This window comes from Gigantopelta aegis, chromosome 4, assembly GCF_016097555.1.
Source record: "Gigantopelta aegis isolate Gae_Host chromosome 4, Gae_host_genome, whole genome shotgun sequence".
Taxonomy (NCBI): domain Eukaryota; kingdom Metazoa; phylum Mollusca; class Gastropoda; order Neomphalida; family Peltospiridae; genus Gigantopelta; species Gigantopelta aegis.
This window is the reverse complement of record NC_054702.1, coordinates 68,181,062-68,205,495: the sequence shown is the minus strand read 5'-3', so window position 1 is coordinate 68,205,495 and position 24,434 is coordinate 68,181,062. Positions and strand designations below refer to the sequence as shown.

General features: G+C 35.5%; 1 protein-coding gene across 2 annotated transcripts in view; it reads left to right on the top strand.

The window, feature by feature from the left end:
• LOC121370983 (carnitine O-palmitoyltransferase 1, liver isoform-like) overlaps positions 1-23,974 on the top strand; it is a 54,128-nt gene extending 30,154 nt beyond the window's left edge. Inside the window, exons 13-22 of one of the 2 annotated variants that reach the window (XM_041496561.1) lie at positions 496-603; positions 1,228-1,253; positions 7,392-7,457; positions 13,725-13,809; positions 17,275-17,439; positions 18,386-18,520; positions 19,397-19,585; positions 20,950-21,027; positions 21,409-21,501; positions 22,567-23,974. In XM_041496561.1, the coding sequence (XP_041352495.1) occupies positions 496-603; positions 1,228-1,253; positions 7,392-7,457; positions 13,725-13,809; positions 17,275-17,439; positions 18,386-18,520; positions 19,397-19,585; positions 20,950-21,027; positions 21,409-21,501; positions 22,567-22,641 (1,020 nt within the window). In that variant the 3' untranslated portion in view covers positions 22,642-23,974. Of the gene's footprint in view, positions 1-495; positions 604-1,227; positions 1,254-5,427; positions 5,494-7,391; positions 7,458-13,724; positions 13,810-17,274; positions 17,440-18,385; positions 18,521-19,396; positions 19,586-20,949; positions 21,028-21,408; positions 21,502-22,566 lie in introns of both variants that reach the window. The other variant, XM_041496560.1, reaches the window with a different exon arrangement.
• The last annotated feature ends 460 nt before the right edge of the window (positions 23,975-24,434 follow it).

Below are 24,434 nucleotides of genomic sequence, written 5' to 3'. Positions count from 1 at the left end.
CACAGAATGGTTACATGACAGGGAACATTTTGTTATGTATCGCATTGCGAATTACTACGCAATTTATCAAAGATTGCTAAACCATTTTAAAACATTAAACAGTAGTTGCTAATCAATTTTCAATTAAATAGAAATATTGCCAATCAAGATTTTGAAAACAAAATGTTCTCTGCATGAATTAAACCATAATATTGGATAATAATCCTAGTTTGTAATTACTTTTGTTATATATGTAGTGCTTTGCTATGTAGGTACAAAATAATGTGCAATTTTTTAACTCATGAAATAACAAAAGTATCTCTTTTTATCTCTACCAAATGGAAAAAGGTTCATTTATGCATTATATAGTGTGTCGTTTAAAATTATTATTTACTCTTGTTAAAATTATTTTCTTTTAAATTATTGAAATGTATATTTAATAGAAAATTTTGTTATTCATTTGTTCTTTCGGTATTCATACATAGATAATTTTGTAATCATTTTATGGTTTTGCAGGATGATCCAACTGCATTTGATAAGTATGGTGCCAGTTTGTTGCACGGAAAAGGCTACGATAGATGGTTTGACAAGTCTTTTACACTGGTTGTGTTCGCAAATGGCAGAGTAAGTATTTTTCCTTTAATATGTTAAGTATGTGTACTCTGACAAGTATCTGTTAACAAAGGTAGGTGCCTATCATTTAGATCCATGAAGCTCTTGAGGTTATTGATGTTCTATTCTATCAAGTTTGTCGAGCATCACTCACCAGAACTATTAGATCAGTTAATCAAGTACAACACAGAGTTATGCCCCTTCTAGTTCTACAGTCCTTGGCCTCGGTGGCGCAGTGGTTAAGCCATCGGACTACAGGCGGCTCCAACCCAGAGCAAGTTCTTAAGGGCTCAGGTAGGTTACGGCCACTACACCCTCTTCTCTCTCACTAACCACTAACCCACTATCATGGACATGTAGCTGATATGTGTGTCCAGGACAGCGTGCTTGAACCTTAATTTAATATAAGCATGAAAATAAGTTGAAATAAAATTAAAAGGTGTTGACATAATAAATAAGGACCGGCCTCGGTGGTGTCATGGTTAATTTAGTGGTGCTTTTAAGCATTCATATATTTGTTCATTCATTCATCATTTAGTATTCTCTCCATTATTTATCATTCATACATTTGACCCGTTTTCATTTGACTGTAAAAGTGTTTTCTGTGAATAAATATTCATTATTTGTGTTTTTCAGATTGGTTTCAATGCAGAACATTCTTGGTGAGTCAAACATTGTTAATAGCAGGTTATTGATATAATGTAGAATACTATCTTCAGTACTCTTGTCATAGCTGTCGTTCTAATATGTTAATACTCATGTGCTGCAATCATTATATATAGTATGTACATGTTAAAAATCAGTACTCGGAGTATAAAGGACAGTCATTTGCAATGTTTGGTTATATGCATTATGTATTATTATTGGAATACTGTTGTATGATGGCATTTGGCCTCGTTGCATTCACTACAATATATATTTTGTATCCAATTCTAAAATATATAAATTTCATGATGCAATTATTTATGGTATACATACTATATTAATTCTTTTTAACTTCTTTTAATGTTCAATCTAATAAATATTTTACATAGAAGGTTCCTAACTTTTATTTCTATTACTGTAAAAATTTAATTGTCTTTCAAAGGTTGAATCAGTTTTGATTAAAAAAAAAGAAGAAGTTTGTTTTGTTTAACGACACCACTGGAGCACGTTGATTTAATAATCATCGGCTATTGGATATCAAATATTTGGTAATTTTAACATACTGTCATAGAGAAGAAACCGTCCTGCTACATTTTTCCATTAGTAACAAGGGATCTTTTATATGCACCATCCCACAGACAGGATAGCACATACCACGACTTAATATACCAGTCGTGGTGCACTGGTTAGAATGTGAAATTGCCCAATGGGCCCACCGATGGGGATCGATCCTAAACTGACAGCACATCAAGCGAATGCTTTACCACTGGGCTACATCTCGCCCCCAATCCTGATTTAGCCTAAAATATATTCTTGGTTTTCGGTTTGTCTAATGGTGTAGACTACATCTGTCATAAAATACTTTCTTTTTTTGTCTCTCGTATGTCTATGATATAGAATATATTGTCAAACCTTATTTCCTTGGACTTTAACATGTTTTAAATAGCATAATAACTATAGAATCATACAATTCAAGGCATAAAATACTGTGGTATAACCAAAATTTGTGTTTACAAGATTTTTAATTTTACTTACCAAATCTGCCAATACCCGTATAGATTCTAATCAAAATGGTAGAGATAATAGAGAATGGGCAACTACGTTATGGAACTTTATATTAGGCTTTCACTTTTTTCATAATCACAAATAATAATAAAAAATTAATGTTTTTAGCAGTTTCTTGTCTTATTATTAGAAGATATGTTAAAAAGTTTTAGATTTTGACAGGTTAGCACAAAAATGTTTTAATAATTTTACAAATCTTGAGTATTAAGTTATCTAGTGTATTGTAAGATAGAAAGTGCAATGTAATGACAATTTGGCTGTATTTCTAATACATGTGCATTTGTTTGACTGCTATAAGCTATTGCATATCTGCTCCCTTTCTTATTTATTAATGGCTTTCATGGTTTTATGTATTTAATTATATGTATTTTAAAATATATTATTGTAAAACAGGTATTATTCGAGGGAGTAAATTTTCGTTATATTAAAAATACAGCTATCTTGCAGTTTTTAATTTTTGTGGTTGGCAAATTAAATTTTGTTTACCACATGTACTAAACTCGTTTTGGTACAGGTATGTACTAGATTATTAGTAGTCTGATAGAGATGCACTTGATAGTATCTCATTCTGGGCAACTTGGATGATGCGTGCTGCAATCATACGTCATTTTTCCACGGATGACCGCATGGCGAATACAGTTAATGAATGTTATCCCAGGTGTGGTTTAATCAACTAAGCAGCAAATGTGAAGAAATAAAGACAAACACTTGACAGTGTGATATTTGTTAAAAATGTCGGAAGTTTACAAAACAGTCAATGTCCTTTATTCTGATTGGCTAGTTAAAAATTGAATGCAGTACTGAGCAAGAAGCATGTTGTTGTCCATATTCTGTTTTGGAATAATAACAAAACAAACTTTGTTATTTGTTTTGTAGCAGTTTGTTGTTTTTTATTTATTGTTTTACCATATTTATTAGTAGTACAAATATTGTGAGTAAATGTACCATGTTACGTTTGTCGTCTTCTTGCTTTTTTCTTTGCTTTTTCTTAATGAAACTTACCAGTAGTAATTATTTGCGTAAATTAAAAACGCAAAAAATTACAAATATGGAAATAATACCTGTTTTACAGTATTACAATTAATTTTTCTGATTTCATTAATAACATAGACTGAGCTACTGAGCAGTTATCACAAACCTTTTGCAAATGATGACTATTTCTGTTTTCACCATTAATTAAACCACTGATATACAATAATTATTTTCTTTAAAATCTGATTTTCACAGACATTATTTTATGCAATTTTTTGTTTTCATTTGGAGAATAAATTTGATATTTGTAAAGTGTCTTGTACCTGAAGACATTTTGAACTATTGCAGTTTGGTGTCTAACAGTGTTTGTTGTGACACTTGATATTATAAGAGCAAATCCACTGTCACTAAATAGGTTACTCTTACCAAATACCAGCAAGTATATATATATATATATATATATATATATATATTTTACAATCTTTAGTTATATGGAATAAAAGTCTGTTTAAAATGCCTACTTGTGTATATATGTATATATATACATGTATATATATACACAAGTAGGTATTTTAAACAGACTTTTATTCCATATAACTAAAGATTGTAAAATATTGGACCAGGTATGTGTTAGTTTTTTGGTTTTGTTTGAATTTTAAAAAAGTATTATTATTAATTGTAACTGCAGTTTATTGGAAGTATTGTAAAACACGGATTATACAAAAGATAATAATCATGTGATAAATAATCTACCCCAGCCCCTATAGATTCTAGTTTGGCAGATAATTTCTTCAAACTTTGCAATCCCTTGCTGCTGTTTGGTAAGCTAGACAGTGTGGTTCCAGGTGGCAGATGGTTTCTTCTCTAAAAGGAGGACAATTTTCACAATTACCATAATGTTGATACCTAATGACAAAGTTATTTTTTCCTTCTTTCAAACATGCGCACAGAATATGCATATACAGTCAAACCTGTCTTAAGTGGTCACACAAGGGAGCAGAGAAAAGCAATTGTTTAAGACAGGTGGCCGCTGAATACTGGTTGCCACATATACAGTCTTTAAAACATTTGTTGTTGTTTCTTTTTTCACTGTCTGTACTGCTAATTAACGGATGTGTGCTCCACAGCTGACTATAAATCCACTTTCGACATACAACTGAAGTTGTAACTGGAATGTATTAATTTAACCGTTCTCAACAAGTTTGTTTTCGTTTTCCATTTAATTATTTAATTCCTTCTTCATGAGGTGGATTGACATAGTAAGTAATCTACAAATGTCAAGCTTAACCTGCCCAGAGGCAATTAGATGCATTCCAGAGTCACCCTTTCTTAATTGATACACAGTAGAGATGTCAAGACTGAATGGCTACAAGTATTCCAGAAGGTGTGAAGATTGGCTATGTCACTGTCACTGTTGATAAAAATAGCCCCTTTATTTAATAGTAAACATTTACTGTGGCTGATTCACTAATACCAAAACCTATATTAGCTCAGTCATTTACCTTTCGACTGACCGTTCAAAATTGCGCCAAATTTCCTCAATCAAAATTGCGCACCCTTTTCTCTTTGGCATTAACTGCTCCATTCAAAATTCCATAGCACCACCATCACCCCCACCCGCCTGCTACAGATTTGATCAGGCTGCTGGTGCTCCCTTGCACCTGCCAGTGCAGGTGGTCCCTCCTCTCCCCTCCCCCCACATTTCCTCTTGTGCCCACGACAGGTGTGCGCCACAACAGCTTGTTCTGAATGTGCACGTAAAACCCTATGACATGACATGACATGTGGCTGCATAATACAGGTATTTTAGTGATTGGGATCTAATTTAGGTGGCCGCTGGCCATGTTAAACAGGTGACCACTTATTATGAGTGCAAAAGTGACTACTTAGGGCAGCTGACCACTGATTACAGGTGCCTGGTTGGATAGGTTTGACTGTATGTATTTAAGGCATTAACTAGATTTTGCTAATTATATCTTTAAGTTAGTGTTAAATAAAAATAAAAATAATATTCTGTGGTCTGCTGTAATAATGTAAGACACATTATCTAAAATGACTTCAGTGGTGGTATGTTCTATGTGGAGCTCATGAGGTGGGTTCCAAACTAATTAGTATTTCTAAATGTTGATGTTTTTCCTTTGTTACTGCAAACAGGGCAGATGCACCCATAATGGCCCATATGTGGGAGTGTGCGTTAAGTCGGGAGTTTCAAGAGCTAGGGTAACTTATAGGTTTTTGTTGTATGGTGGATCAAACGTTTTCTCTGCTAGAACTGCTTTTGGTTCATGACTGCTAACATGGTCATAATATTAAACAGTAGCTGGAATTTATGCTGTATATCACTATATGTTGACACAATTTGATCACAACAACTACATACTATATATATTCACCGTGAAAGTTAAAATTAAGTAATATACATGTACATGTTTGCCATATATTAACATTATAGCTATATGACAGTAATGGCTAAAAGTCTGACAGTTTATCTTTTTTTATAAGTACAATCAATCCTGTATAAAACGGCTAACCACAGGGCCTTACAAAAGTGATTGTTTTTTGACACACAGCCTTTTAGCGTATTGGAAAAGAAAATACAGATAGTAATAAATGTTTTATAGCTACTATTAAACTGCTATGTATGTTAAATAATGGAGTGATTACTGTTGTCACAGCACCATCCTACAGACAGGATAGCACATACCACAGCCTTTGATATACATGTACTAGTCATGGTGCAGTGGCTGGAATGAGAAATAGCCCAATGGGCCCAAACCGACTGCACATGAGGCAAATGCTTTACCACTGAGGTACACATATCTCCCACCCACACAAACACACACACTAAGTTACAATAGGCTAAAACAAGAGTCTATGACATTGAAATGGAGAAATACTCTTTAAAATAAACTAGAGTTCATCTCCATAACTCTTACTTCTTAGAGGTACACACATGTTTTTTAAAAATGAAAAATGTATTTTGTGTATTAGAAACACCAGGATGACCAGAAACACTTTGGATGTACGAAAATCTATAATCTAAACAATAAAATCCAAGTAATGTCTGATTGCGTTATAAATAACGGCTCTAATATTGAAAAATATGCCGTAGTGTTTAAAAAACTACATTTAGGGTTTTCAACTTTAAAGGAATTATAATTCCTGTTAAGTCAAATCTGTACAAAGCTATTTCCCTAACTTCTACAATGTTAAGTTCCAGTGGCTATTAAAGATGTAAACTACAACTCACCTAACCTATAAACATTTCCAAGACAAGTTCTGCCGTTATGGTCAGGTGGCTGTTCTGTACAGGTAGGTTACCATTAAGCCAGTTTCAGCTAGCTCAAAGTTCAAAAACCTAATTATTTTCTAATAATTATTAACAGAAAATGTGATCGTATAATTAAAATAAAATTCACCAGTTTTTAAAATTTGCAGTTTGCAAATTTGGTGAGTGCCAGAGATAGCCCTAAACTGTACTAGTTTGCCACCATTCACTGTCAACTGTTAAAAACTGGAGTATGTATGAAGACCAGTTGATATACAGCATAGATTTCAGACATGTTCTTCAGCTTTTGCATGGCTATTTCTTGATTTGACTAACTATTCTAACATGCATGGATTCCAGTAACTATGTTCAGAATTTCTCAAACTGTGTCACTACAAAAATATTTGTTTTAAATATGTTGTTTTAAAGTAATCAACATTTAGCATATTAAAAATAAAAAGAGTCTAATATTTACATGTTCCTAAGTTTTGGGGTGGGGGGGGGGAAATCTGTGAACTTCAAATTTAAAAAAAACAAAATGTTGGTTATGGGAAGCTCTTAAAAGACAAAACAAATAGAAAGTTTATATATTGCAAAAGTTCACTTAATAATACTTACAAAAACATTTATTAATGAACGTAAACATACAATTTATAAATTATTTGGCTATAAGCAACAGAAAACAAAGTAAAATTGTTTTTGTAGTGACAAATTTTCATTTTATTTAATTTTTGTGCACCCATTTTGATTTTGTTATGTTAAGCATGTATCATTTGTTTGCATTGTTTTGGTTCATCCCACGTGCAGCTCATTCCATGTGTTTCATCTTGTATGTTGTTTGTAATAACAGGGCTGATGGGCCAATCATGGCTCACTTTTGGGAGTACATGATGGAGGAAGATGGGATACCCACTAGGTAATGCGTTTGTAGTTTGTGAGCTAGCGGCCCTCGGAATAAATGTCAAAACAGAACAACTGATCATTGCATTACATCAAAGTACTGAGTCGTAACCTGTTAAGAGACTGTTTGCTGCATCGTACCATGTTCCGACTGATGGAGCCTTTTTAACCACTAAAATTACATATTAAATATGGTACCTTTTTTTAAAACCTTTTTTTTTTTTTGTTGAATATGTCAGCGTCTGTATGCTAATGCGAACCAGGATATTAATGCAAAAAATGTGTAATGTGTAATAAAACAGGTAATGCACATAAATATCCTGTTGTGAATATATCGTGTCGCATTTAAATAAATAAAACTCCAGTAGGAAAAAAACAAAACCACCAAATAAACTTGCAGTGAACTAAATTCAGGGACTGTATGTTTGTGTAGCAGGTGTTTTTTGTGTGTAGATTAAGTAGACACAACTGCTGGTTCAAATGATGCTTGGTTTATTCCATAACCCAGTACAAGTAAACAATAGTGAAAGAAAGAATCTATAAGCCTTAAAATATAAAATATAACAATAACACAATCTATGTAAAAGAGACAATATACTTAGTACAGGTATATACATTCAAATGCACATCATGCATAATATAATTTGCTATTTATTCTTTGTTTCTTCAACACCTTCCTCTCTTCTATTCTCCCCCCACCCCCAACTATCTGTGTTATCTTTATTGTAATATTGTTCTAGCCACCTTGATGTATAGCATGTATATTGGTTACATGTAGGGAGAGGCCTTAATATTGTTGGCCAATCCCAAATTTGATCTGCAAATAAATATTGTTTAAACTAAATGCATATCGGAATAAATCCACTATTATTCATCATCATCATAAATTGGGTTTGAATCATGCAATAGTCCTGATAAATATAATAATCAACATCAAATGTGTTAGATAACTATTACATATACAAATACACATATAACATAAACATTCATATTCGTATAAGTTGTATTTGTATCTTACATTTATAACATTCATATGCACTCAATAATATATAATGCAGGTATTCATAATTATAATTTATATCTCTTACTAAGTATATGGGACAAGGGCCCTTTACACCTGATACTGCTGCTAAAACAGGTCCATGTGCCTATAAAAATAATTAATCTAACGTAAGCACATGATTAACACTATTTACACGATATAAAATAAAGCTCAATGAATACTATACTAATAAAATATGATATAAAATAAACACACAACCCACTGAATACAAAGGATATATCAACGCTCACTCATAACTCATAACTCATTCATACATTATTTTTAATGTATTATTTACTGTATATGGAAATATTATTATTATATTATTAAACAGATTCAAGTTAAGTATCATAATGTATATCTAAATTTACACATTAAAACCATTATATTTAAACTATTATTATATTTAATTTTAAACACTATTTAATATCATGCTGACCGTTAGTGCCAACATTACAACTAATTATCTATTTACTAACCTTATAATCATACAAGTATCCGTTTCTTTGTTTCTCTTGGAAAATTCTTAACTGTATAAAAGTTGTTAACTCTCTAAATATCTGAGATGAACTGCCCAGATCCTAATAACTCTAAAGCTTTTACCCAGGTACGTTATATAACACCCAAGCTACAGAAAATACCTAACAAAGGAAAGAGTGTTAGTTGATGGTGTAAAACTTTTGCTTAGGTGAGTTGTGCCAAGCTTGTCATGTTAACTGCTGAAAATAAAACAATCGTAAAATACATGTACTAAAATGACCCTGCTACATTTGTTAAAAACAAATTTCATTCATCCATCAAGGGTGCAGAAAGTACTTGCCTGCTCTCCAAATGCAAGTAAATATTCTCATGTACGAGCTGAAAATCCAACTATTAGTCCGACAGGCGATCTGTCCTTTTCTGACTCGTGGTATTTTGTTTTTATTTTATAAATTTAGAATTTTGTAAATCTATATGAAAGAACTGTGAAAAACTGTCTTTATTTGAATATTTCAAAATATATATATCATTTGATGTGAATACAGTGTATATTATTAAACATCAATATATTGTTCTATAGGCTCGTTGAATAGTAGAAAATCTGGCGTGCTAGTAAATTTTAGTTTGTTCAGGTCGAACGGGCTAGTGAAATATTTTTCATTTCGGTATCCCTGTGCATCTTCATACTGGACATTGTGGTCTAAAGAAGCACCTAACAAGGATAGGACTTGCAGTGTTTGTCCAGTGTGAATGAGGTTTTGACGAGCAAACATTGGATCACATTCTAAAGATCTTTTCTTACCTAAAAGAGACTCAACACAAAACTGTTAAATTCTGGAAAGACAGCATACCTTACTGCCACATTCGTAATACTGATATGACAACCCAAACAAGATTCTTCTGTGCAAAAGAAGAAGATTACATATATAATCTGTGTAATGTTCATAACAGCCCAAACTGAATTTTACTTGGACCTCCCATTAATTTCATAAATATGAAAAAATCTTTGGTGGAAACAGAATGAAATTTGAGCTACTATAAACATTAGATTAATCAGAAACCTGCTGAAAATACAGATACTTATTTTAAACAAGAAAATGTTCTTTAACATTATGTAATTTTAGTGGTTTAAAAAAAGCTATAATGTTAATCAGAAAGGTCTTAACAATGGCAGCAAACTTGAATGGTCTCATTATGGTAACGACTTGAGATATTGCATTAAATAGGCATCATAGAGTTTGAAAATCAGACATGAATAGGATTACAAACTTTGAAGCTTGTTTACGTATCATACAATATCAGATTCAGAATCGGGATCAAAATCAGCTGTAGTATAGCATGCCAGAAACAGGGGCAGTTCACTGCAATCAAAGTTGAACTAAAAGTATAACATGTGGTCATAATGGATGCAGAAAGTGAACAGTTGTTGATGACTTACTTCGAGGGCTGTGTGTAGTTAGTGCGTGTGTGTGTCCCAGATCTGTTACTCCTGTCGGCAAATCATCTGTTACAGCAGTATGTTTCTTTATATCTGCTATCTATGCTATCAGTGCTTATTTACTGTTCTTTTATCATTTGAGTTCTTTTGAAAGTTAATGGATGGTTTTGTAACTGGTTCATTATTACCAGACTTATTCAGTAGGCTTAGCTTTCTGATCTTAATTAATAAACTACATACTTCTCATCTAAGATCTTTTCATGGAGGTCCTCTAAGGTATATTTTATAGGATTATGGAGTTAAAATACAACAGATTCACAGGTTAAATAACCGATGACATAATCGTACATACATCTGTCTGCGGTAGTTTTAGCAGGTGAATTTCTATTTCACCTGCTAGGTCTAAAACAAATGGACTGTTTTTTGCAGTCTGTTATTTCGAGCCCTGATTCTGTGTCATGATGGTGTACTGGTTTGATATTTTGTAGCACGTATTAATCATTTTAATACAAATAATAATAAAAGTAAATATCTGATAATGATAAAAATGTTGATGCTGATAAGTTTTACTGGATTTCAAGGGCTGATTTTCGACTTATTGCTGTTTTCATCAATGTTACATGATTGTGTGAAAGTGTGTGTATGTGTGTGAATGTGTGTGTGTGTGTGTGTGTGTGTGTGTGTGTGTGAGAGTATTTGTGAGTGTGTGTGTGTGTCCACCTAATGGAATCTAAAAAATTATATTTTAATAGTTCCATGATGTAAACAGTTTTATACTTATTCAAAGTTTAGATGAATTGTGAGGTGCTTAAATTATATTAGCATGGGTGATGATTAATATGGGTTATATTAGTGGTTGTTAAAATTAAAATACTGGCACATTTTCATCTTTTACACACAGCAAATTCATTTACTGGATTGTATATAATTATGTTATTTGTTATTCTAACCATTTGCAATGTGAATTAACATTATTAATGCATTTTTAAATTTTTACAGTACATATACTGCACCTAGTGTGCCTTAAATGATGAAGTAAATCATTAGTTTTATGCAAGCATTAATTTTACCTGTTTTGGTCAAGCTTTAACGTAACAGCTTCTAAAAAATGCAGTAATGATAAACTTTGTTTGCCTCTTGCTTGTGCAGGTCTCGTTTTGCATAACCTATTTTTTTAAATTCAATAATGGGGTGGTGGTTGGTGGGTCATTGTTGGTTTTTGTTGGGGTTTTTGGCATGACCAATCTACATTATATATATACTTAACTCCAAAAGAAACGCGAATACGTAGATTGGAGGTTTTGAGTGCACTCATTGAAATACGTCCCAAAGTTCTTAAAATAATCGTTTCTATGAAAAACTTAAACAATTCGTAAAGATGAGATTTCATGTTATTGACATGTTAAAAATCGAGGTCGCATTGTCATTTGAAATGTCAAGGCCATGGCGCTTCTTCAATGGCGTCACATGCCACTCAAACATGTCCACTAATAGCGGGTGTGTCCGCCATTGCTGGCCATGACCGCCGCACACCTCCTACCCATGGAGAGGAAGAGGTTCCTGATGAAGGCCCTGGGCACGTTGTTGTAGGTGTCCACGACGGCCTGGCGGAGCTGCTGCTGTGTCACCACGGGAGCAGGGGCGTTGGTTCATCATGCGCTGAACCTCGTCCCACAAGTGCTCGATGGGGTTCAGATCCGGGCTTAAAGCTGGCCAGTCCATTGTGATGATGTTGTGCTGTGCCAGGAATGCCTGGGTGGCCCGTGCCGTGTGTGGCCTGGCGTTGTCGTGCTGGTAAACCATCTGACGGTGACCCGCGAAAAAAGGCACCACCACAGGCGTGAGCACTTCGTCGATGTAGCGCTGTGCTGTGATGCCCCTGCCGCGTCCTCGGCCGTTGTTGTCGAAGATGACAGGTTGTACACGACGTCCCCAGGATATGGCACCCCACAGCATGACGGAAGGCCCTCCCCAACGGTCCCTCTCCATAACACACACATCTGTGAAGCGCTCACCTCGACGCCTCCACACCCTCATACGACCGTCGGCCCTATCTAAGCAGTAGCGGCTTTCGTCAGAGAAGACGATGTTCTGCCACTGTCGGTTCCGCCACTGTCGATGCAGAACAGCCCAGTTGTGTCGTGCAAGGCGGTGTCGCTGTGTGAGACGTTGTCCAATGTACGGTCGACGACAGTTCAGATGGATGGCGATCAGACGACGTCGTACCGTGGTGTAGGAAACGGGGCGGTTGTGGGTTCCCACTGTCTGCCGGGCTGTTGTGGTGGCTGGTACGAACCGATCACGCATGTGAGTTCGGATGATGTAACGGTCCTGGCGCTGGGACGGCCGCTACGTGGACGGTCGACGACGTTGTTGTTTTGTAGAAATCGGTCTATGAGACGGTAGATTGTCGAGACATGGACACCGAAAGCACGTGCAACCTGCCTGGCATCCATTCCGGCCTCCAAATTCCCCAAAGCTCTATGTCTGGAATCAGCGTTAAGTCGTGGCATCGTTGTATCGCTACTCGTAAAATGAGTTGAACATTGCTGTCTGGCGTTTCTTTTATACCCAGGCCTGGTAGTGTTTCACGTGCAATTCGCATCTTTCATGATCCACCCGTTTTGCATTCCAGATCGATTTTGGTCGTCAATTTCAGCACGTGCGTGACGTCACACTGTACTCGTTTTTTTCATGCGTTATGTGGAATTGGGTACGCTGACAAGATGGCTATTGGTCAACTTAATCAATTTGTACATAGTTTATTCAAATGTGGGTTTTTTAATATTTTAAAATTTTCGCGTTTCTTTTGGAGTTAAGTATATATATATATATATACTTGTATTGATATTGATCATGTAGCTTTGATTGTTGATAAAGGCAAACATCATGCTTAATATAATATATATTATTTAAGTTTTTAGCTTTTTGAGTCAATAGTTCTGAATCATCTTTTTCCCCCAAGTTGTTATGATACATGTATATTATAACTTTTACTGCATGTTAAAGTTTAAATTTTGTTTTGTTTACCCACCACTAGAGCACATTGATTTATTATATTAATCATCAGCTATTGGACATTGGGTAGTTTTTGACATAAAGTCTAAAAAAAATTCACTTTAGCAGCAAGGGATACTTTAACTTTGTTTACTTAATTAATAATTAGCATACATGTACTAGATACTCCCTCTCAGCAAATGAAGCAAAGTTAACAGTATATAAATTATTATGTTCTACTGTTTGCAGTGCACTTTATAAAATGTAATAACGGAAGAAAAAGTCTTCATTTTATCACTACATGTAATTGTTTTTTTCCACACCAGATACACAGCTGATGGGCACTGCAGTGGCAAACTATCTGATCAAGTACCAAATCCAATAAGACTGGAATGGGACCTTCCTTCACCAGTATGTAGTCCGTTTAAACCAAACGTTCAGCTGTAATCGGGGAGGGGTTCATTACCTTTGAAGGTAGAAGCAGTCTTCGCCAGAAAAAACTAGTGATCACACCCACACCCATCAAACACTAGCCTGAAAAACTTTTAGGAGAGCAAAAAAGTGATTGGTTTGCAGTAAAATTTTAAATACATTTTATTAAAAGTTCATGTGATTGCTAAGCTAGCACCATTTTATTAAAACTTCATGTGATTGCTAACCTAGCACCATTTTAGGAGAGAGATCCTAAGCTCGTTTTGATTTTGTTCATGGTAAACACTGAGAAGGCTGTTTGAGAAAAGTAGGTGGCCAATATCTACCGAGTTCAGTGAGTTGTATCATTATTGTAAGTATGAAAAGTAGGTGAAAGTGGTGGCAGCAGTAGTTGTCAAAATCTACAAATGACAGTGTTCTTGCTGGGTAAAAATTAAAGGAGGGCGGCCGTGTGGTACCACACCCTTCAAAAAAAAAACCCCAAAAAACCGAAAAGCAAAAAGAAAAAGAAAAAAGGGGTCTGTGGGAGCTTGGTTACCATATTGGTTGTGTGTTGGCTGACTTTGTGGAAAGACATACTCCTTATTTTGCCTACAAAAAAGTTTATACGAAATACAGTTGAACCGAAGATGTTGTCGGTCTGACTTCACGGGCAGTTCTGGTTTTGCTGAACTGATTAAAGTTTTAACGTTATTATTTTAATAAAGATTTCAAGATATACGAAAAACAATAAAGATGTTTGTAAAGTGATCCCCTAATGTCGGATACATTTTTTGTTATTTCCATCTTCATTGAATGAATCAATCACTGTGATAAAATATTATCGCCAGTTGATAAAAAGTATTTTCGTTTTTGTAAAGGCGGTGTATATATTATTTGGCACCCAATATAAATTATTTTAATGATAAACACTATCACTTCTGTTGTTTTTATAAGCAGTGATATCCCCCAAAATGAAAAGTTTATAATATTTTATAAAGAATTGCTGAATAAACAGAATGACAGAAATGACAGAAAGTAAAAATCATCAGTTACAACCAATTATATCTGCAATTGAGGACAAAATATCAGACGATAGTGGAAACAAAAGACAGAATGATTACGTGACAAATTTGGCGCCAAATAAGTGGGGGTTTTCAATCGATTGTGCCGAATCCATAAAAAAGAAAATGATTTCATTGCTCAAATAAAATATAACTTTTATTGTTTGTATTAAACATACAAATGGATACAGGTATGGGACAAAATAGAGGCTGTTAAAAATACTGTTAAATTACATTGCGGTAACTGTCGTGAATTTTTCATCAGTTGCTTTTCCGTACACACAACGCAGCTTGTTTCCTTTGATATCCAGTGTGCAGACTGATAAGTTTTTTGGGTTTTTTTTAGATGTGGAAAAAAATGTACATTTGGAAATAGCGGAGATAGGATCTGTAAAATATAGTAGGGTGTGTGAAAATAAAGAGGGTGTGCAGAAAAATAAAGGAGGGCGGAGAACGTGAAAGGAGGGCAGCAAAATGCAATAGCGGGACGGGTCGTATGTTGGCAGATGAAAAATACCTGTTGTTTTTAATAGACATTTTAGATTTACAATCATAAGCATTCTGCATCAACAAAGTTCATCCAAATGCATATTGATTGTTGTTGTTTAAAACTTTTTCGTGCATATATACCACGAAGGTTTCACGCACGCCTGTCCTGGGCTTAATCTCTGGCCTTTGCCAGTGACTAAGTCCAGGACAAGGGGGGGGGGATGAGTTTGAAGTGGGCAGAATTTTGAATAAGTATTTAGTAGCGTCCAGCGACTGCGCGGACTGACTAGTAGACACCGAAAATGGGCCGTGTTCTGACTGGCTGAATTTCGATTCCTTCGGATCTAACTAGAAAAACCTAAGTCTACGGAGACTAACTGCACCTAACATCATGTCCGGACTAAGAATTTAAACCCAAAAATAAGTTTGATTGCTCGGCCGAAAAGGTTTTAAGGTGATTTGAGCAATTGAACGGGCGCCAAAGTAAAATGCGTTGGACTGTTTATAAAAAAATAAACATAAGAATTTGGAAGGTCGATCAAAACGTGTTTAAAGTCCAACTAAGCCCAAAAAGGAGGTTACCTGTCCTAGTTAAGGTTGGCGCAGCAGGATTCATGGCGAGTTGATGGACTGTTCAGGCTTGAAGTTGGGGAGTCCTTCGGTCAAGACCTGGATGTTGCGGTCGATGGCTCCTGGGTAGATGTCTCGTAGAACCATCTTTAAGATGCGGTGGATGGTCCCGTTTGACATCGATGGCATCAGGAGCCCCTGCCTGTACAGTCCTTCCTGCTGAGCTGTCACATAAAGTTTGTCGGAGTTTAGGGCACCTTGTAGCTGGTACTTCCCTTGTCCGGATGGAAGTTGGCGCCAGTGCTTGTCGTCCCAAGGTCCCTTTAGATGTTTGTTATCGGTGAAGTCACCGATAACCGCCCCCGTGTATTTCGTTGGCAGTCTGTCACAAACGAGAATCCAATCGGATTCATCAGACGTCATCGGTATGGTGGTCGATGACATCTTCCTCTTCTTGAATTCTCGCTGGACCGCCGTGGTTTCAACAACTACCGGAGGTAGTGGTGGACTTGCCGGTGGCTCATCAATGACCACGTGGCCCGTGTCCATGGTACTCGGTAGATCGACAGAAGGGGCCGCCACTGTCAGTGGAGCTGACAGCTTTGGTCCCCCCTGGGTCTTTCCTGGCGAGTGCTTCGATCGAGCAGGTAAACTTGGTTGAGCAGAATGAACCGCCCCCGGTGGTTGAGCCACCGGGTTTGGTTCACCCTGCGCCGCTCCTGGTCTCGTTCTCCTCTTCGGGACAGGTGGGACCGCCCTTGGCGGTTGAGCCGCCAAGTTAGGTACCCTCTGCGAAGACTTGGGTCGCCTCCTCCGTCTTCTGCTGGTTGTAGCTTGCTTCCTGTCACTGCCGTATAATAGCGTGACGGTCGCCGAGTCGCCATTGTGCTCAATCCAGTACTTGGACAATGGCCCAAGCGACCGGAGCACAGCCCCTAGGGTGGGGGGGAGAGAAATCTCCACGCTCTCTAAACACAACTTCATTGCTTGAAAGTCAGGCAGAAGTCATGCATATTGAGAATGTTTTTTTTGTTTTATTGTTTAAAAACAAAGAAGAAAAATAAAGGCACCACACCACCACTTGTTGTGTGATTACTTCCTTTAGCAGCTTAATATAGATCAGTATAGGAAATATATAGTTCCTCATAAAAAAAAAATGCTACAAAATTCTGCTATGATTCTTGAAATCTTTCTTTGATGATTACACGTATGGGAAGGGTCATGTAGGGTGCCAGATTATTGGTATGTTATATAGTAGCTGTACATGTTTGTTTTTATCTGTATTTATATAGTTACTGAATATACATTGTGACATGATGTTTAATTGTTCACTCTTTAACAGTGCCTATACGTAATAACAAAGAGCCTGTCTGTTGCTAGACAGCTGATCAATGATGTGGATCTCCATGTGATGATGTATACTTACTATGGAAAGAGATTCATGAAGAAATGTAAAGTCAGTCCAGATGCATTCATACAGATGGCCCTTCAACTGACTTACTACAGAGTAAGTGCATTCAAGACTATAGTTAGAACATGGAATCTTGTGCATTCCCACACACATAGGGGGCGGGACATAGCCCAGTGGTAAAGCGCTCACTCGATGTGTGGTCGGTGTGGGATCAATCCCCGTCGGTGGACCCATTGGGCTATTTCTCGTTCCAGCCAGTGCACCACCACTGGTATATCAAAGGTCGTGGTATGTACTATCCTGTCTGTGATATAGGGCATATAAAAGATCCCTTGCTGCTAATCGAAAAGAGTAGCCCATGAAGTGGCGACAGCGGGTTTCCTCTGTCAATATCTGTGTGGTCCTTAACCATATGTCTGACGCCATATAACCGTAAATAAAATGAGTTGAGTGCGTCATTGAATAAAACATTCTTTCTTTCCCACACGTGTACACACTCATGTATGTACACAGGCCTACAAACACACACCGCATATGCACACACACACACACCGCACAGACACACCACACACCACCCACACACACACACACACGTGAGGATAATTCCTCCTCATCTCTGTCCAGAGAACAACTAAAAATTAAAATATAATTGGAAGTACCAATGCATACGTGTGTACGCTATACAAATTTTCCAAATAAGGATAAGTTAATAAAAATGTTGACACTCGCCTCTCTGCCGCGATTAGATAACAGTAATGTAGAAAGTTAAACAAAATCCTGATAAAGGAGCAATTGCCATAACATCAGGGGAAAATTGATCAGGGAAAAGTAACCATATTTTTATATGGTTTTGACAATAGCCAATTTAAAGTTTCTATGATACAAAATTCTTGACAATGTTTATTAAAGCTGCAACTGCTTAATTTTGGGTGGGTGGTGTCTTTTTTTCTCTTTTTTTTTTCTTCTTTTTCTTCTTTCTTTTTTTTTGCTATTAGTACAAGAAAGTAACTTTTGTTTGTGTGTGTGTGTGTGTGTTTTCCAGTCTGAAGGTAAATTCTGCCTCACCTACGAGTCTTCAATGACTCGACTGTTCCGAGAGGGCCGCACGGAGACTGTGAGATCCTGCACTGCTGAATCGTGTGCTTTTGTCAGGTCCATGGATGACCCCAAAAAAACTGTAAGTTGAAGTTTCTCAAGGCTCCAGATTTATAGTAAATAAACAGTTAAAGCGACAGACGCTAGTTTTTAATCACTACGACATATATGTTTCACTATTAATGTCATTTTTTGATCATTTAAATTAGAAGTACTTACACTTTATTATTAATTTTGTACACCTTAAGTGCGTCTGAAAAGTAATGGTTATCCAGACAAGCTCCAGTCTATTTTTGGATGGTATAATCCCACTTAGGTATCACAAACTTTTGTTATCTCTGTTATAATCTTATTCAGATATTTACAACTATATAATATATATATATTTATCATATAATATCTTACATTTTCAGTGCAATCAAAGTATAATATTTTTCAGATCACATAGTTTAAGAATTTGATAACTTAGCAAATTAGATGTAAATTACTCGAGATCTCGGCACTAGGTTTATTGACATTTAAGCAGACGTACTTGGGTGACACTCCATGATTGACGTATGACGTCGTCAAATAAAAACATTTCAATGGCAGTTTGACACTGAAAGCTGTCCAGCATTCAGAAAACAAAAAACGTTAGGCATAACTTTATTTTGATGTAAGGACATCCAAAATGACGTCATTCGAGTTTGACATCATTTCCATTCAAAAATACACCGCACCACATATTCTTACGTCATTTGAATATCTAGTAATGGCGGACTGGAATTAAAGTTGCATGTACAGTTTACAAAAACATGTATTAACCTTGAGCTTATATGATAAAGAGATTATTACCCTCGTGTATTTTGGTATCGTCAATATCATATATTAGGAATAAAAATAATGTATTATGCTCGCCAGAGGCTTGCAAACAAACTTTACTATTGTGGGGTTTTGTATCATTTTGTTGTTGTTGTAGAATGCCGAGAGTATCAAGCTGATGCAGATAGCAGCAGACTGCCACCAGAGGGCATACCGCGAGGCAATGACTGGACTTGGCATTGACCGCCACCTCTTCTGTCTGTACGTGGTGGAGAAGTACCTGGGTCTGGATTCGCCGTTCCTCTCTGAGGTGCTCAGTGAACCATGGAGACTGTCTACAAGTCAGGTAAGTCAGTCAGAAGATTTTTAGTTCAGAGTACCACTGAAGAGAAACAGTTGACTTAGTAATTTTTTTTTTTAAATATATATATATATATATATTTTTTTTTTTTTTATTATTATTATTATTATTATTTTGTTTTTCTACTTAACCTAACCTCAAACAGGATAGTAGGGATAGTAGTCTGGTCCGAACATCCCACATCCCAACAGCCAATGGGATGGCTAAAAATTTGCCAATGAGTCCTTTACTTCCTGTTCTGGTCACGTGACTGACACTTCCTTCTTTGTCGGGCCTGAGAATTGAAAATCTGTGTAACCCATTTGTCGGTTATGCAGAAATAAATCTATGTAACCTATTTTCTTTTTGCGTAATCTGTTACATCCATTTAAATGGTGCTAGAAATTTTACACACACAAAAATAGGTTATAAAAAATTTGCAGGAGTAAATTGGAAAGTTTTTTATATTAAGATAATGAGAATGGTAGGCAGAGGGTGATAGATGACAAAGATAAATGGATTTGTGCAAATGAAACAACCATTCTTGCAATTTTCAGAGGCCTGTTTCTCCTTTGCTGGCTTGGTACGGATGTCTTTTTTCTTTGCTCCAGTTTTTTCTGTTAGTTTAGTCGAGAGTTTTTTGTGTGAAATACCTTCCTACACATTATATCTATCTTATTACAGCTTATAAATACTGTTGAATATTGCTAACTTGTCTTCACAAGGAAAGACGAGTGATTACTCTTGCTCCCCTCCACACTCGCCTAGAACATTTTAGGAGAGCTGCAAATATTTGTAATAAATTATTTTTGAAACTGCATGTGATTGCTCACGTGGCAACATTTCAGAAGAGTGATCTTCGGCTTGCCTTAATTTTGCTCATGGCGAATTCTGTGATACCAAAAAACCCACTGTATATTTGTTATCAATTTAAGTCAATATGAATGGCCATAATTATTAAAAGAGCAGGCACCTCCTCCCCCAATACCAAACAAAGCCCCACCACCATCCCCACCACCACCCAACCCCCAAAAAACTATTTGGTTTATCTAACATAAATTTTGTCTTATCATTGTGAGAAATTTAAAGTCTAAATCATATTATTCAGTCTTTTTGGCAGACAAAATGTGAATTAAATTTGTGTTTGCATTTTTATGAACAAAGCTGCAAATTAGTTACAGTTCCAATACATGTTACTTGTCATTAATTTATTTGCTTTTACATCACTGCACGATATCATTTCTCTCCTTGTGGAAACTTTGTCATTAATTTGATTTTGCTGGATTGTTTTCATGCATTTCTGTTTTTCACTTACTTTATTTGAGTTGTACCCAGTCTGGTAGTATATAAACCTGCTTGTTTAATTTCAGACACCTCACCAGCAAGCACAAAGACTCGACATTGAAAAATACCCAAATCGAATATGTGGCGGTGGTGGATTTGGTCCAGTAAGTTAATATAGCCTTATATTGTAGTATGAGTTTACCATTAAGATTTTTAAATTTTTAATGGGATGTTGTATTCATTTATTCCAAATTTAAGATTTTAACCAAGTTTACCTATTTTACTGTCATTTGTCTCTAGTATTTACTGGAACTTTTGAGTTACTTCAGCCAAAATTAAAAATAAAATAAGTTAGTCTGTTCTCTGCTTATAAATGGGTAATTAAGATAGGATTTGTGAATGTTTAGTTTGGTTTAACATATTGAATGAACTGATCAATTATGGTTATGATACAGTAAAATTCAGGGTGAAACAGATATAATAAATTGAGTGTTTTGTTTTATCTGGTTTTTAATCATTTTATGTTATATTATTTTGTGTTGCAGGTTGCTGACGATGGTTATGGGGTGTCCTACATTGTGGCTGGTGAAGACACAGTCTTCTTTCATATCTCTTGCAAAAAATCATGCTCAACCACAGTGAGTGATTCTTATCAAACACTGTCTGAAAAATATTTTAGAGCTGTAACCATCCTTCTCCATCCCCACCCCATCTCTTCCCCCTTTGAATCTGATAATGCTGTTTACTAATGCAAAATACAAACATAATTGCAGTTTTAATAACCTCAATGGTTTTAATTAATTTTATCACTGAATAATGGAGAAGTTGAAATGGCAAATATTAAAATTGTGTTTTAAAAATAAGCTGGATTATGAAATTCATCTAATGTACATGTATATGTGAATGACGTTTTCTAAATTGCTAAATAATAAAAATATATTTGAAACTTGTAGTTAGCAATGAATAGCCTGTTGTTACTGGATATATAATATTTATATATTTCTTTTATCATTATCTGCAACCCATTTGTGTTGATAGCATTCACAGTATTCAAATCAAATATATAATAATTATGTTATTTATTCGTCAGTGTTGTTTCCCCAATTACATATTGATGGATGGTGATTCTTTAATAACAGATTTATTTGCTCAGACCAGAGTGTTTGAAATAACATTTCTCCCTCTCTGACCCCCATACATGGCAGACCCTCCAAATTAACCCATTCTTATGGCATAATTTTTTACTTCTATATTTATAAACATTAATTCTGTATTTTTGAAATTAAGACCTTTTAATTCCATTTTGTAACCAATAGAAACAATTCCAGCATTTTCAGAGCTGTATCTGGCAGTGAGGGTGGGGAGCTGTGTAAGGGGCAGAACCATCTCCAAAAATCTCCTTATATTTAACTAGAGAAGACCCTATTTTACAATTCCCTCATTATTTTTTCTCCCCCCCCCCCCCCCCCCCACCACCACCACCATCCCGCTATATTTTTAGACTTATCTACAGGTCTGAACTTGCATTTATGGCTATGTTAATTGTTGTTTCTCAAATACTATAAGTGTTAGGTCCACCCAACATTCTACACACATTCACTCACAAACAGTCGAACCTGACTAGTCAATAACATAATAGCCTCATGTCCACTTAATAGTTCTTGTTGGTGCTCTTTTATCAGTGATCAATTTTTCTTCAACAGAATGCTAACCAGTTTGGGAACAATCTCATCAAGGCATTTGCAGATATGAAGAGTCTGTTTGATGAAAGTTCTTAATGAAGACAAAGCTGTAGAAGATGCCATTTTTTTCTTTGTGAGAATATTCCATCACATTTATCACGGATTATAGCAACTGTTGTAAACAAGATGAAAGGATCAGTGATAGTAAATAATATATTGAGTTAGGATGCTGTGGCACTGGTATCAGCACCTAGAACTGAGAATTAAAACTATTGTTGGTGTTTGTGGAAGTTGGCAAGTGTGTGTCTAAGCTCTTTGTAATAGTCATGGTTTGCTGTGCACCATTTGATGTTGGTAAAACTTAGTATTTATTAATATATGTTTTGAGGAGCATTTGAATTGTGTGCAGATATGAAGATGGTAACTGGGTCTTAATTTTAACGAATGTTATTCTGATTTCCGTCATACTGTCAACATGTACTGTCTGTGATAAAGTGAATATAAAAGATTCCTTGTTGGTAATTGAAAATGTTTGCCTGTATGCTATCAGCAGGTTTCTTCTTTGATTTTCTAGACCAGGTGTAACAATTACTTTATGTTGGATACCTCACGGCCACTGACAAAACAAAGTGCTTGGATGTTTCTCAATTAAGATTCCTTTCATACACAGTGAAAGCAGTACACACTTACATAGTTGAATGGTATATTCAATTTATTATGATTATTTATGATTATTGTCACAGGACTGCCAATGGCAAATGACATTTCTCTTGAGAATTTCAAAATACCAACAGAAGTACAAAAAAATATGTATATATTACTGCAAAAACATGCAATTTTTGTTGTTGATGATTTTTTTCTTTTTCTTAATCAATAATTAAGATAACAATATTCTGTTTTCAAAGATTAATATTGACCTTATTATAAGTATGTATACTTTTTGGTTACAAGTTCTTGTTGGGTGTATCGAATATTGTTTCTGTGAATAATAAACAAATTGACACTATTGATATATCCTCGAGTAACCGTGAACCGGGCTATTAACAGAAAATGACTTCTACACACACGCATTGTAATCACACAATCAATTTGAAGAATTAATATTTTACATTATTTAAGTTACTATAGAAATCAAGCAATATAATTTTCACAATCTTACCATTACAGCTTGTAGATAGATGAAATGCATGCCATAGTTGAATGTTAACATTTTCCAGGTCCTCTCTAAAAGCAGACTACTGCTAAATGTGTAAACCAGTCTATTTACGGCATCGCAAAAAGTATTGTAGATAATATCGGTCATCATTGGAAAAGTACTTTAAAAACAACAGTTTGTCAACTTGAAAATCATCTTCATAAATCAAGGCTAATATTCGTTCCTCGTATTCAGCCTTGATACATGTCAAGAAATCGTGCCACAAAATGCTTAAATTTCATTGGATGCGATGAGATCTGATTGCAACGAATCGCAACGCTCCTTATAGATTCCCTTGTTATTGCAAACAAAGATGGCAGAGTCAGCATCCAGCGGTTAATTTTTGATATTGCTTTCAAGATTGTCACATGTTACCGATGCTGTGATTGGTCAGCGATGTCATCGTGTAAGGGACATAATCGGTGTTACAAATTTTCTTCCAATAGAGGGCGCTAGTAGTGGATATCAGTAATCTTGACTACATGTATCAAGGCTGAATACGAGGAACGAATATTAGCCTTGATTTATGAAGATGCTTGAAAATGTGAATAATGTAACAAAGGAACATATTTACAAAGTACTACACTGTTGTTAGAAGTAAACTATTCTTCATCTGAATGACAGTATGGGCAGAACAACTTTGTGTGGCATCTTACAACATTTTGTGAAACACAAAAGTTCAGTTGCACCCAAT